The sequence below is a fragment of the Aulonocara sp. 'chitande type north' Nkhata Bay genome, linkage group LG22 (genome assembly GCF_057382095.1).
Source record: "Aulonocara sp. 'chitande type north' Nkhata Bay isolate Kocher_YH1m ecotype deep benthic linkage group LG22, A_spYH_male_GT1.1, whole genome shotgun sequence".
NCBI classification, from domain to species: Eukaryota; Metazoa; Chordata; class Actinopteri; order Cichliformes; family Cichlidae; genus Aulonocara; species Aulonocara sp. 'chitande type north' Nkhata Bay.
The window spans coordinates 3,508,489-3,524,184 of record NC_141364.1 but is presented as its reverse complement, the minus strand read 5'-3'; the positions used below and the strand labels follow the sequence as shown (position 1 = coordinate 3,524,184).

Here is a 15,696-nt window from a genome sequence, read left to right as displayed (position 1 = left end):
CATATGCTCTGACTCATCATCAGGGAGAGAAACTATTTCAAATGTGCAAATTCATAATTCTGCACCTTTGAAACACTGAGACAATCCCCCCACAGAATAGATGCAGGGTGAGGAAGAGGACGAAGGATCGAGTCATTAGCAATCAGCTTTGACCTCTGATGACCTCTGTCCCAGGACAGAATCTCTGGAGACTCAGTGCTGATCCATCTCGCTGATAATGACTTTATGGTGGCATCATTAATCTCTGCCAGCCACAGAAGGTTAATTGAGTTGTTTGTGTGTGTGTGTGTGTGTGTGTGTGTGTGTGTGTGTACACAGTGTATATGAAGGCAGTCATTGCTGGTTGGTTAATGGCTGAAAAGTGTAAGTGAGTAAACATGTACGTGTGGAGACTTTGTCAAGGCTCAAGTGTGTGGTTTTTGTGGTCTGTGTGTGTACATGTTTCTATTGATGGTGGCAACCTTCAGCCGTGCGTGCGTGTCAGGACGTCAGGGATGAGGTGACAGGAGAGGTGAGCCTGACATTTAGACACCTAATGAAGCAGACTGATTGGATGTTCAGGAGCTCAGGTTATGCACACTCTCAGGATGTGGGTACGCTTCCTTTTATCTTAAGGTTAAAACAGCAATGAATATGATTCTCTATGTATAAATAATCAATATAAAACAGCTCAATAAGGATACAGAGACCCAAAAGTTTTGCATTTCTGAAACTAAATAACCTTCTTCATAAACCAATGAGAAGCCACAGTTTGGTGCTACTGGACCGATTCTGAGAAAGTTCGTGTAAATGCTCTCAGAGCAACACAACAAGAGCAACTTCTGCACTGAACACAATCGCTGTTTTCAGGAAGCTGATCAAACACGTTGAACAGATAAGATAGTGACACATTCATCAGTACTCTGCACTTTATTGCATGATTGCATGAATTGAGACTTGCATGTTTTGCAGGATTTCCTGCTTTATTTTTTACTTTTTGTCTCTGGTGCGTTTTTTGTATATTTGTGTTTTCTTCACTTGTTCGCTTGCGTGTTATTTTCAGTTCTTTGATGCTGTCGTTACAGGAGCCAGGCTGGAGAAAACCCTTCAATCTCCTGCTGTGTGTCACCCCGTCTCCTGTCATTGCTCGGCTCCTGTGTGATCTGCGTCTCTGAGTTCTAGGTGCCGTCTCTGATGACAGACTCGGGGCGTCTGAAGATGTGGGCCGGGCCTATGCCAGTGGCTCAACCTCTCGCTCTTCTTTTCCCCTCAAGTAAGTCATTTTTAAACCCTTTATTTGGTCTTTTGTAAATAAACATGTTACGACATGTAATAAGCATTTTTACCTTAGCTGTGACTGTAGTTTGCTGGCCTTGCTGATGAAGTCATCCCAGACGGGGTAACTGCCCTGAAGGAAAAAGAAAGAAAATTATGAGGAAAATATCAAATAATCCACAGTTTTATATCAGTGAAAGCAAAAAATGTGGGGAAGATTTTTTGTCTTACATTTTGCAGCTTTAATTTAAAAAAAATGAAGCTTTGACAAAAGAAACTTATTCAATTAAGACCAATCAGCACTTAAAGCCAGAGACAGCAGTGCTATAAACCCAACGTATCAGGTCAGTGTGTCAATAGAAATGATGGGGATGAGATTAATGAGATCTCTATTGCAGACATACTCATTATCATACAGTTGTTCTTCACCCAAAGGTCCCACAGTCTGGGTTATCTGTTAAATATAAATATACAGATAACTCAACCAAACTCAAAACCCACGCACGCCTCTTCAGGCTCCAAACACATAAATCCTGAGAATCAGACACAGCAGTTAACAAACAGACAACAAGGAGACAGATCAATACGACCGATCCATATCTCCCTCCAACCACCCACCCATCTAGGAGGAGGCCAAACAAGCGCCCCCAGGCATGCAAATACAGTAGGTCTGCTGCCTGGGTGTAGCAGGACTGAGCAGCCAGTCGCTGCGACGGATGCGTGTTCAGAAAGTAGGCCGCATGGAGGGAAACACCGAGCCACTGCAGCCAACCACAGCGAGACAAACCAGGCTACGCTTCTAATGTCAGGAGGAGTCTCCTGATGCCTTCAGGACGGGTGGAGCTTCTTTCTTTTTAAACTGCAGCGACAGATCTGAGCCGTCTTCCCTCACAGGGTTTGGTTGTCTAGACAGAATACTGTCACCAAATTTCAAAATCCTACTGATATATTATGTTGTGATGCTTTATCATTGCATAGTGCATTATTAGTATCACAATGTAGTAAAATATACAAGAAAGGTATGCACACACCTTCAGCCACTAAGCTTTTATCCCAGACTTCATTAAAGTGTCGGGCGACCTGAACCCATACAAAACGTATTTGGTTCTTTCACTATTTTTGATTGCACTAACCCGAAGGATCTCCACAGGGGAACACTGCAGTCCAAAATACAGCAAAACTACCAACAATGTAAACTCTATTCTCATTTATTTTTTGAATTTCATTTTATAGATTTGGTACATTTGACTCAATGGTTCATGTGTCTTGTGTTTTTACAGACTGCTTCTATCTGACCTCCATCATTAGGAAGGCAACACAAGGCTTTAAGACGGTGTCGCTTACTTCTGCACAGGAAGTGGTCCAAATGAGCCAGAACATCCAATAACTCACTAAACGAATGCACGGCACAGGAGCCGTACATAAAGACCGTGAACGTTTCCACCCTGTGATCCTGTGGAGAGCCGGCACGCCTCCACCTCTCGGCTGCACTTTGTGGGTGCTGCCCCCCCCCTCCTTTTTTTGCTCCCACTGCTCTTCTCACGGTGCAGCTGAGCTGGGTGTGTTCAGCCTTCCTCTGATTGTGAGAGAGATGCCGAGCGTCATTGCCTGGATTACATTACCATGGCAACCCTGCTGCCGGAGCACCGGTGGCTGCAGAGGGGCTTCACACAGAGAAGGATGTGTGTGAGGAGGGGAGGATCACATGTGCGTGCATCCTCACCCAATCTCACACACAGTTTCTGTGTCACATGTTTGTTTTCTTTGTTTCCTTTCATCCATATTCAACACCTGCATATTTCCTCCCTTTCTCCCCCTCTTCCTCACCCCCCCCTCCTCACACACACATTTATCATATGCACTGTCATGTCCTCTTCCAGCTCTTTCCTACTCATTCATCCTTTCCTCTCTCTAACGCTGTGCACGCACACACGCCCACACCTCATTGCATTCTCTCCATCTCCTCTTGGACACACAGGCGAGGCCAGGGTCGCTGCATCCATCAGTCACTGACGACATAAATTGTCACCGTGGCAACAACCAAAGGTGGCAGCAGCATGCTGGTCCTTCAGGAATCCATCCCTGTTTTTTGTATGGCTCTGTGAACACCTGCAAGAGCTTCAAACCATACAATCCTTGCTTGAGTCTTTCTGCTTCTTTAATGTTTCTGTGTAAGGACTGCTACCTCGTCCACAGAGATCACTCACAATTTAAACTGGGGACATCATACAGGCGAAATATCAGGCAGGTAGATGACAGAAAACACAAGGTTGCTTCACCTAATAGATATTTCTTTATGCTGAAAGCTAGATAAACATAGATCCGCCCAACAGACCTATCAAACTGTGAACCTGAGGGACGTTGCGCGCTTATTGGCTAAAGACTTAAATTTCAAGCTATTAGCTACTGAGAATAAGCTGGTTTTTCCCCAGTTCTGAATCTATGTTTCTTCAAAAACAGGTGGAATTAATGCTCATCAGCCTGATTGCTGAGGTCATAAATCAAGTGAGAGCTCAGTTAATTTATCCATAGATGTCTACACAACAACTCCCAGATATCTTTCTGTATCTGGGAGTTGTCCTAAACCGGCTATTACAAAAAATAAATAAATAAAAAAAATGTAAAAAAAAAATAAAAAAATAAAAAATGGAGGTTTAAGGTGTTTATGTCAAATTGGAAGTTATGCCCATCCTTCACATACAGACTGCACAAAATGTTAATCGCAACTTTAATTCAGTCTCTGCAACACACGCTGCAGGTGACTGAGTTCTTTCTGATGACACTACTGCAAAATTACCTCAGACATGTTTCTCTGCATTTATATCATTTTATACAGGCACAAACTGGACAACCAACCAATCTTCCACAACATGTCTTTGGCTGCATCCCAACTCAGGGTCTGCAGCCATAAAGGCCGCATTTCAAGGCCGATTACGTCACAGCGGCGCGCCGAACACTGTCCCAATTCGAAGGCTGCTCGAAATGCGGCCCTCAAATGCGTCCTTCATTTCCCTGAATTTTAAGGCTGTGGCAGTGTAGACTTCGTTGCCCAACATATCCCAGAATGCATAGCGCGGCGGTGGGTGTGGATAATTTTGCCTGAAAAAAAAAAAAAAACGGCGGATGAGGGGCAGCCGAAGAGTAAACTTTAAGTAAGTACTGAATATTATGTCACTTATTTATGTGCAAATGTTTAATAATGAAGAACATTAAAACATTACTGTTGGCCACATGTCTGCAAAGTCATGTGACATTAGTGACGTTTGTACTAACTTGGTTTTAAAGCCTTTACTTTAAAATATACGCCGTTCAATAGCTGAGCTTAATCTTACAGAGAACGATCAAAGCTCATGTAGAAACAAACAAACGAACAAAAGATTTTCTCCTTCATTTCTGTCAAACACAGCTGTATGACACGTTTCCAGCTGTTAGTATCATGGTTGCTAGGCAACCTGGGCAGCGCAACAGAGGCTAGACCGTCCCATTTCACAAGCCTCGCACTTCCGGCCTTAGCGGTCTTTGAGTACGCGGCCCTGGTGGACCATTAAGGCTGCGTACTTTAAGGCTGCAGACCCTGAATTGGGATACAGCCTTTATCCTGTCTTCCTTTTCTCTCCCCAAACAATCACAGCAGATGGCCCCGCCCCTCCCTGAGCCTGGTTCTGCTGGAGGTTTCTTCCTGTTAAAAGGGAGTTTTTCCTTCCCACTGTTGCCAAAGTGCTTGCTCATAGGGGGTCATATGATTGTTGGGTTTTTCTCTGAATGTATTATTGTAGGACCTACCTTACAATATAAAGCGCCTTGAGGAGACTCTTGTTATGATTTGGTGCTGTATGAATAAAACTGAATTGAATACTGTATGGTGGATATGTCAGCCCTAATTTCCTTTGTTAACGTTACGCTGGCAGGTGGTAGCAGATTTGCATCTGCACACAATATATGTGCCACACTGATTCGATCTTCTTCAAGTCTCCGAAAAATACAAAAGCAAATGAGTGTCTTTCATTTCTGTGTTACAGGATAAGCACAAAGGGTGCTGCTACTGCTGTTTATATGTTTTTATTATGCTGATTTTCAGTAGTAGTACCTACATTTAATTAAATCAGATGCCAGCCAAGAGTTCACTCCCCACGAGTCAATGTCAGCACCACTACAATAAAACAAAGTGACCCATTTGGCCAAAGAACCAAAGTCAATGCTGCAGCTTTGTCCGTGATGTTTCCATGACAATCCTGACTCACAGACCAGTCTAACCAGCAGCCCGCTGCAGAAAGAGACCAGGCTTATTATAGGTCTGAGGTGATTAAGGCTTCAGTTCAAGACAAATGGCAATTAGCATCAAGCGAATGTGCTCATGTCCATTACTTACACTCCCTCTCTCACACATGAAAGCCTTGTTGTTTAGTAGCAAAAAACACTTTACACACTGATGTCATCACAACATTAATGTTCAGTCTTAGTTTATCTGAGGTTGTTGGGTGGAGAGAGTTGTGTCTACTTGCTAATCAGTGCGTGTGTGCGTTTGTGTATGCGAACGACTGCCTTAAAGGTTTTACTTCTTAAAGTTTATATAACTGAGTAATCAGCCCAGTGAATTCCAACTCCATCGCCCTGGACTGCAGCGGGTCCAACCTCCGTGATCACGGGATAGAAGCACACTCCTCACCTGCTGCTGGTTCTGGTGTAATCGTTCACGGGACATCTTTCGAACAGGAGTACTACCTCATATATCTTTGGTGAACAAATATACACACATGCACACCAAACTTGGGGTGACTCTAGCTCAGGAATGGGTCGTCTACCAACTGGAAAGTCAATGGATTAATCCCAGATTCCTCAAGTCCGCATGCTGAAATACCCTCAGGAAAGATACTGAAGCTCAAGTTGCTCCTAATGAATTGCTTGCAGTGTGAATGTTAGAAATCATGTTAGATCAAAGCACTGAATGAATGTGTGTGTGACTGGGTGAGCGCTCGGCTGAGTAGAAAAGTGCCACGCAGGTACCAAACCAAACGACCAACCACCTCTGTTTCAACCCGATTAAAGGTCACTGAGTCAGGACTGATTTGGGAACCACAGGGGGTGGGCAGCATGCACAGGTCACCAGGTCGCTGACTTCTTCTATAACATACAATGCCAAAATGAATCGACCATTTTCCACCTGATAAAACCGACTCCCTCCTCGAGGTCTGTTTTTTTGTCCCGCTCTGGATCGGCTCCGTCTGATTAAGTCTGGGAGTGATTAATCATGACATTATGCATATATATAATATTCCTGAATATTTACATTTATAGATGTAGGTGTGGGTACGGATGTAAGCATGCATGTTTATATCTACAGTACATAGGAGGATAAGGATTATTTTATAGCATTTATTTTTTGTCCGATCTTTCATTTGATGTCTGACTTAACAAATATATAAAAATGCACTCATATACTTTATGCGTCACACACACCCACATATCCCTAATATGTCCCCACCCAGTGGTCTAATGGCTCCAGTTTGTTTCTTTATGTGCCCGTCTTGTTTAATTGCTGCCCTGAGGTAAATGCTGTAAAACACGTTAGCAGCAACTTCAAAATGAGATGGAGGGGAAACTAATGAGTTGATAATGGCCTTGCACTCTCATTAATGTCTGACGTCCTTTTTAAAGAATGTCCCGGATTGACTCACATCCATTTATTAAAAAGACACGCAGGAGGAAACTCCTGGAGGCTCGGTCAAAGTCTTCTTCTGCCCTATGAGCTGCTCCTGTGGGCTTGGATCTGCATTATCCTGTTTGGGAAGCTCACTGCTGTCAGGGATTTAAAACCATCAGCTAACCTAACAGGAGTTTTAACATGAAATACTTCGATCTAGTAGCTTAATCACTAAAAACCACTTTGATTACTTGTGTTTTATACAACTGTGCTCTTATTTAAGATTCTTCAGACAAAACAAGATTTAACCATCTTCATTTTATTAGTATTGCTTTGGTTTATGTGAACATAGAGTTGATCAGTTTTGTTTAGAAAGGATGATATTCATCTGACATCCAATGTAAATAAATTGTTTGGCATTAAAAAGTGGAAAACGGTCACATTACTCTGGAGCTCCGCGTACTTTCTGACTTCCTTTACTTTTCATTCAGGCTGCATGACTGAGTCTCTCCTCTACCCACATATTAAAAACAACCCATCATTTCCAGCAAACAACCACAGACGGGCTCGGCGAGTGTATACAAAGCAAATAATGGAGCATATTCATTAGACAGACAAAGAACCTGCTGCATTTTAAATCACATACTTCCTCAATACTCGCTGCTTTGAGCATATAAGCACGTTCATGCGTTCATGCTTACCCTCAATAGCTGCCTCATTGGAAGCAAAATGTAGGAAAAGGATTACAAGCTTATTTCCAACCAGCAGAAGTTATGTTACCACAGCTGATGGAAACACTACTGCTAGCTAGTTACATTGTTTGTCTATTGTGTTGGTTTGGTGTCATTAGGTCTGTGATGTATCACAATATGCATGAAAATACTGGTAAAAATTTTTACATGATATAAAAATGTCATAAGGTAAGATCAATGCTATACAATGAGGCAATCCTGGGCATGTCTGAGAGTAAGAGCAGTTTAGTATCTACAAAGGAGCTACGTCAACAACCTCCAAAAGGCACAGTGCACATCCCACAACGCTTGATTCACACACTACAGAAGTACAACAACAAAGCATTCAAACAGAAGTTTGGGACATTTATGTCTGCTAGATGCTAACACACATCTTTGTCTCTCTTATACAATCCATCCATTTCAGGGTGGCGGGGTAAATGTCCCACGCTGGACAGCTCGCCAATCTATAACAGGGCTAACACATAAAGACAGACAACCATTCACATTAACATTTACACCTATGGACAACTTAGAAGCATCAATTAACCCAACCCCACTAACTGCATGTACTTGGACTGTGGGAGGAAGCTGGAGTACCCAGAGAAAAATCAGACAAATCAGGCTTAATCCATCTTTAACACCATAAATATGCTGCACGAAGCACGTCAAAGAAACTATCTAAACCCACAGTTCACTGTCCGTTCATAATGCGAACGCACAATGAAAGTTTAAAGGCACACGCAGCTCAGAGTCAAGCAGCTCACAGTATGAGAGGATGAAGCCGTTTCTCCTCCAGGGAAAAACATCCAGATCGGTTCCACTTAAACGGATCAACAGTTATGTGTCTGCTTCCATTTAAACAGCACAGTGATGTGGAGATGATGGACTGCACGCTGCCAAACACCCTCACATTCATACAGCACGATGCAGGAAACCTTTTGCATGTACACAACATGCTAAGCACATCATAACAAACTGAGCGTGAAATATTTTGAAGGGAGGATATGAGTGAAGTGAAAAGAGGCCACAATGCTTGTTTCATGCCCTCATCTTAATAAAATGAGGGTAGGAGGTCAATCTCATGAGCGCAGTTACATGACACCTAAAGCCAAACAGTGCCATGAACAACTGAAAAAGTAAAACCACACTAAAAGTTCTCGACATGTGCTTTTCCCAGCAGTCCGTAAACAGTCAGTCTTTCATGGTGTGTATCAAAATCATTCTTACAAGAGGAAGAACTTACAACATGAAACCTTCAAAGCTTCCAAATGTTTGAGGACCAGGTGACAGGAATCCAGCATCACTTTAAAAGCAATACAAAAGCGATCACTTTACATGTTAACACAAAGTATGACAGAGGGAGTCGGGAGGCTTTCATCAGGCCGGGCACACCACAAACACAAACACGCAGACAAAACGTCTGCATGTAAAAGACAATGAAACGCAGGAGACTGGAGTCTCCCCACTGACAGAGTGGAAGCCATTTCCACCCACACACATTTACACTAACAAAAGGAAACCTTTGACCATCTGTGACTCACATGTCTGATGCAAACGGCGGTGGATGATGACGATAATTCAGCAATTAAGATAAAAATGAGAATAAAGTATCTTTAACTTTCGTGTGTATTATTAGGTGCTCATGATGTCAGAACCTTTGCAGGAAAACAGTGCATTACAAATCTTAATTGAAAAAAATAAATAAATCAACCAATTGCATTGATTCATTGGCTTGGGTCAGGTCCCAGCTACATGATATCAGCAGGAAAACAGCCTGAAGATGTCAGGAGTCGGGTCTGTAAACGACTGATGACCGTTTTATCTAATCTAGCATATGGCTGACAACAATCAGTGCTGCACCTTGGACTGTTCACCATGACCTAAGAATACATTTGGCTTCAGACTTTTAAAACATATCCACACTACGGGCATCCAAAGCGCTTTTCCATGCCAACACAGCACGTTTGCCACCATCTTTGTGGTGCTTCGCCGGCACCACTTTCTGGTGATATCACTCAGGTTGTGAAAAATGTGCAAGCTACGACTTGTCAGGGGACCAACGCATAGTCTGTCATTTGTCTCCCACTCTAATTACCTGATCTGACATCTTCTTAAACAACAGCATTGTGTAGTGTGAACCCCGCATTAAAGAGCTTTGTGAACCAGAGACTAATTTACAAAGGGGCCAGGACCTCACTGTTACAGTAGGGGAAGGTAAGACGTACATGTTGTACCAGAAAACCTTGTAAATGTTAACAAACAGAAACTTCAACTTGTTACAAACCATTTAAAAGCCATATTAAACTGAAAACATTACAAATATAAAAACTATGGAATGGACTCATTTTTAATTTAATATGAGATTTGAAAAATCTGGTGAAATATCTCACAATTAATTCCTTTTATTTATTTACTTTCCAAGGAGCCTCCCTAAGAAGCTAAGAGTCGATCGTTAACATGTTTTAATGTAACATAAAGTAAATAATTTGTGAGTTATATCAGAGAATCTGCAGAAATCTCTGATCTTCACCACAGCACTGCATTATGACCTGTGACAAAGGTCATTTATTTCTGTTTTATTTTTATAGCACTCAATTAATATCAGATCATGAGTACAATAAACTCAGGTTTATCTCAATTTAGAAATGAGAAATTAGAAGTCAGGTCCTTAAAACATTCCAGCAGTTCAACTAATTGATCTGGCTTCATGGATAGATAGAGTCGGGTATCATCTGCATAACAATGCAACTAAAGGAAGCGTGGTCCTAGCACAGAACCCTGCGGGACTCCAGAAGAAGACTGCCTACTTACATGAACAAACTGGAGGTAATTCCTTGTAACTTGCACATCAGTGAAGGCCCCACTAATGCTGAATAATATGCACAGGTATTGGCACAACAACAAGGAAAGAATACACAACGAGTGTTGTTAATCAACAGCATCCTAATACTGTCAGCGGCTTGAGGCGACTGCTGTGGTGATTTGGCGCTTTATAAATAAAACTGAACTGAATCCTGAAGTCCAGACTTGCCTCACAGTGAAAACATCTGAACCAAAAACACAAAAAAGAAGGACTCCAAGCAGCTGAAATCCTAAGCTTTGGCTTTCTAAATAACAGCAGGAGGTCTTCTAAGTTGCCAAATATTTACTGAGTGTTGTCAAAGGTTACAAAAAAAAATGCCTCAGTTCTTAAATAAACTGTTCCTTTAAATGTAGAAAAGACTGAGATCTGTGGCTTTGTTTGTTTACTCTACCTCTGACTGTCCTGTTGTTACTTTACCCAAAGACAGTGATGCTGACTTTTACAAAATAATACACAGTTTGACTCATCAGGAGCTCCATATTCAACATCCAATTCAGATAAGCATCAAACTATAGAATGAAAACAGACTGAAGATATTAGCTGGACTCATAACTGGCTTTGTTAATAAAACTCATTTTGTTAATATCTGGTCTTAGCTGTGCCGTGTCCTCACGCTCACCGTGTGTTTATCAGAAAAGACAAAGGAGCTGATAGTGGACTTCAGCACTAAGCAGGAGAGGAACTACCAGACCCCCGTCATCAACGAGTGCCCAGTGGAGAGAGTGGACAGCTTCAAATACCTCGGAGTTCACATCACGCAGGACCTGTCATGGTCCTGTCACATCAACACCGTGGTGAAAAAGGCCCGACAGCGTCTCTACCACCTCAGACGCTTGAGAGACTTCCAACTGCCCTCCAAGGTGCTCAGGAACTTTTACTCGTGCACCATAGAGAGCATCCTGGCGGGAAACATCTTAACCTGGTTCGGGAACAGCACCATGCAGGACAGACGAGCTCTACAGAGGGTTGTGCGGTCAGCTGAGCGCACCATCCGCTCCGAGCTCCCTGACCTGCACTCAATCTACAGCAGGCGGTGCTGGACCAAGGCCAGGAAGATGGTGAAGGACCTCAGCCATCCCAACAACAGACTGTTCTCTCTGCTGAGGTCAGGAAAGCGATTCCGCTCCCTGAAGACCAACACAGAGAGACTGAGGAGGAGCTTCTTCCCGCAGGCGATACGGTCTCTCAATCACACCACCACACAGTACTGACCCACACATATGGTTCTTACACACACACACTGGATTTTCTGGACTTTGGTTTTGCACAACACTGGTCACTATATTCTTCATTTCCAGTTAATACTTGTACAGCTGCTGTTATTGTGTATATATTTATTTATATCTAGATTTCTTCATACATTCTTATATAGTTCTATATTGTGTATTGTGTATTTTGTTGTACAGTTATTTTATTTTCAACTTTAATTTATATATTTATCTTTATCTTATTCTTCCCAGTTAAATTTACCCTTCATTCTAATTTGTGTTGTACAGTTATTTCATTTTTAACCTTAATTTATATTTTATTCCTTCCTAGTTAAATTTACCCTTTTTAATTTTTCATATTTATTTCCTATCTTATTCATAGCCTTTTCCTTTTTTGTTTTCTTTAGGTCACGAGCAGTTGTCCAAGCATTTCACTACATATCGTACTGTGTATGACTGTGTACGTGACAAATAAAATTTGAATTTGAATTTGAATGCTTCATGTCTTCAGGTCTATTTTGGAAAACAGATCTTTTTCTCAAAGAGATAATCTGACTCAATAAAACTCATAAATCCTGAACCACAGCCAGCCTGGCGCAGCAGGACCCAGGATGGAGGGGCTGATGGGAAGTCAGTTCTCTGTAACGTACTTCTGCTATTTTACTGGTTTGTCACCAGAGTTCATCTACAATTAACCACTTCTCATCTGCATATACTGATTATTACACAAAGTGCTGCTATTAATTTACTTCTGTCCTCTGGCTAACATATGGCAGCTCATATTAGTGTCGGTCATTATGGCTTGTTGCTGTCTGATTGCGTTGCCATTTGCTCATGAGTAGCTTGCGTCTTTCCTACAGTGTATGTGCTACATGTGTATGGCAATTGATGGGTGTCTGCCAGTTACAACCTGCCATTCAAATTAAATATGGGTCAGTTTGGTGGACATGCAAACACTAAAGCCCCACGAACGTTACAACAGAACACCCCAGTTACAGCCATCGGGTCTCCATAACTGATTGTGTTCTTGCTCAGGGAAATGCAGCTAATGACTCAGTTCACTGTCATTAAGCTGCCATTTATTTCCTCAATTAATCAATGACGTGTTTGACACAGAAAGGTGGAAAATTCAGCCATAAATACCCAGTTAAAAGCAACAATTAGAACAAAGACAAGCAGAAATGTTCACATTTTAAAAGCTGGAACAAATGAAAGCAGCCATTTTTAAAAGGTTTGAGCAAAGCTGTTGAATTTCCAACAAATCGAGCTCTGTCACTATTTCATGCCTGAGACTGAAATGTTTTATCTGGCACAACAATTCTGGCAGCTCTTACAGACGAGATTGATTTAGAAATATATCTGAAATGTTTTTTGTTTGTTTGTTTGTTTTTTTAAACCAGCCCATCCCAGCAGTCGCACCCCTGTGGCAATCAAAACCCCGGGAGTGTGATTTTTTCTGTGAAGCTCGGGGAGGACACCGAGGATTTTGCACTTCATTGTGTGTTTATCTCCTGCAGTGTCACTCATCCCTCCGATGCATTAGTAGCCTGCAGCTGTGTTTGGTTACCGGGATGAAGCTTGGTTTACATGCTACAGTCATTTGCTGGAGAAAGCTGCAGGCGATCAGATGCTGAACATTAAGAACCAGCAGACTGCGCTCACCTCCCACTTCGGGCTAATTAGAAAATTAATGATGTCGCTAAAATCTCCAGCACAGGCGGAACGCTTTTCTCTGGTTTTGTGCAACAGGGTCTGCAGATCAGAAGCCTCTGCAGCAGCCGCCCTGCCTTAAACATCAGATGTGTGTAACACAGATGTTAACCACCAGGATCAGGTGGAACAATCGCGTCTTTTTCGCGTTACCTTCATGTCTCCAATGACAGTCTGGAAAAGCCCCCCCAGCGCGCTGCACTCCCTCTCCATCATCGTCTCCATCTTCAGCTGTGTGAACGGAAATTACAAACACGCTCACTCGGAGCTTCTTTAGTCCATAAATGAAGCGTCGGGAAACAAACGGGCTTCACAGGGAGGGAGAGAGACGCTGTTCGGTGCGGATGTAAGCGCTCACACTTGCGCTGCAGGGTTTCCCCGGCTGAAGGAGACTAGAAGGCGGACAGAAGCAGGAGCGCAGGAGCCGGTCGGTGTCCACTCGGAACGCACAAATCCCATTTCAGCCGGAGGAGCAGAGACGCGCCAGAGCGGGGAAGCTCAACCTCACACACCAACCTGCTCCTCTGACACAGCTGAAGGAGACACGGCCCGGGAGCGCGCTTGGAAGGTCGTGGACGCGCGTTCCCGTGGCCCCGCCTTCAGCACAGGAAGGTTTTTTCTTAATGGAAAGATGAGGGTGTTGTCTTTGTGATAGCGCTGGGAAATGACTGCACAATATAAAGCTAGTGACACAGAAACACAAAGGACCCAAATAACTGCTCAAGTATGACAACCAAAGCCATTCTAAACAAAAGACACGCCGAGGCCTGCGATATTAATATTTTATTAGATAAAATGTGCAAAAGAAATGTCACAGAAAGGCATGGCTCTCTGACAAAGAACAAACAGTCTAAATTATTTCATATTGATACTTAGTCTTTTTTTTTTTTTACAGATTACAAAAGAGTTAAATTATTGTTAAGTGGAATAATATATGAAAAATGACCGTATTTAACATTACAGAAAAATCTGTTCTGTTCAAACATGTAAAAGAAAAATAATATCAGTAAAACAAATGTTTTGTTTCCAGCATTTAAATCTAAAGAAGGTAAATTGTGGTTTGTTTGCTAGAACTAGACGAGTAAAAACAGGATGTTTAAAAGAATTAGTCATTAAAATATTTATTTGGGTTATTGTCAGTCTGCAAGTGAAGTTGTCATTCATGCAAAACTTCTAAATGCAGCCACACAAAATAATAACCTACTGAGCTGAGTTCTTGAACAATAAAAGTCTCAGTAAAGTTTCATTTCATTACGAGCTCGTGATTTAAAGAAATAGAAACCTGAGTAGGACAGATATTTAAAATTATACCGCCCCCTAGTGAGTGTTTCGTGGATCTACAGGAAACAAAATCACAAAGATGAATCTTCATCTTTTCTTTTCTCATGAACCAGTCTGACGCTCAGTCTGTGAGGTGAGGTGTGTTTCAGTGTTTTCATCTGTGAACCTGGTTTGCATATTGTTCCACACACTCATATATACACGTCATACATTCATTTACATGTGCATTAATATAAGTGCATGTGTATGTTCACAGTAACGAGAGCAGCCAAAAAGGAGATTAAAGAAAATGCAATAATGAAAATTCACAGTGAACCCACATTTTTCATAAAAGATATTAATGTTGAAGCATGAGCATAATTTATTAAACAGAATCATTTATTTACCAGATTTCAGTCCTGGATAGAGCGTGGACTAACAACACTCCATCCCTTCACACATAAAGGGACACTACAGAGTTTTCAGTCTTTACAAACAAGAACTGGCCTAAGACAAGTAGGTTCCTTCAAACGCGGGATTATTTTAACAAACATTGCAATATCCCAAACCCAAACTCGGTTGAGTCAGAAATGTTTAAGATAGTTAAATGAGCATGTGTTGGTTCTCTGAGAAAGGCAATCTCCAAACTATATGATGTGCTTCTTCAGCCCAGGAAGGATACTACTCAAAATATTAAGATTAAATGGGAATTGGAATCAAGGATGGGTAAACAAACGAGAACTGGGAGAGGATTTGTAATTTTCATTGGTACTCAACAAGTTCATTAATTGGAGAGACCACTGCTGGAAGAACATTATTAGATTTTTCTAAAGCCCTCATCAAACTAAATATAAAAATGGGACAGCAGAATGCTGGAGAAGATGTGGATCAGAAGAGGCACATCATTCCCATATCTTTTGGGACTGCCCTAACTTAAATAATTACTGGCTGGGAATTCGTGAGACTCTGTGTGAGGTTTTTAAGATAAAATTTGATATTAATTTTGTAAATTTGTACTTGGGCCTG

General features: G+C 41.9%; 1 protein-coding gene across 4 annotated transcripts in view; it reads right to left on the bottom strand.

The window, feature by feature from the left end:
• Positions 1-13,990, bottom strand: part of LOC147303212 (protein MTSS 1-like) — a 69,279-nt gene extending 55,289 nt beyond the window's left edge. For 2 of the 4 annotated variants that reach the window (XM_086280833.1, XM_086280835.1), the window contains exons 1-2: positions 13,564-13,989; positions 1,326-1,387 (exon numbers count right to left, since the gene is read on the bottom strand). In XM_086280833.1, coding sequence (XP_086136959.1) covers positions 1,326-1,387; positions 13,564-13,635 — 134 coding nt within the window. In that variant the 5' untranslated portion in view covers positions 13,636-13,989. Of the gene's footprint in view, positions 1-1,325; positions 1,388-13,563 lie in introns of all 4 variants that reach the window. The other 2 variants (XM_086280834.1, XM_086280837.1) reach the window with 2 other exon arrangements.
• Positions 13,991-15,696: the final 1,706 nt, after the last annotated feature.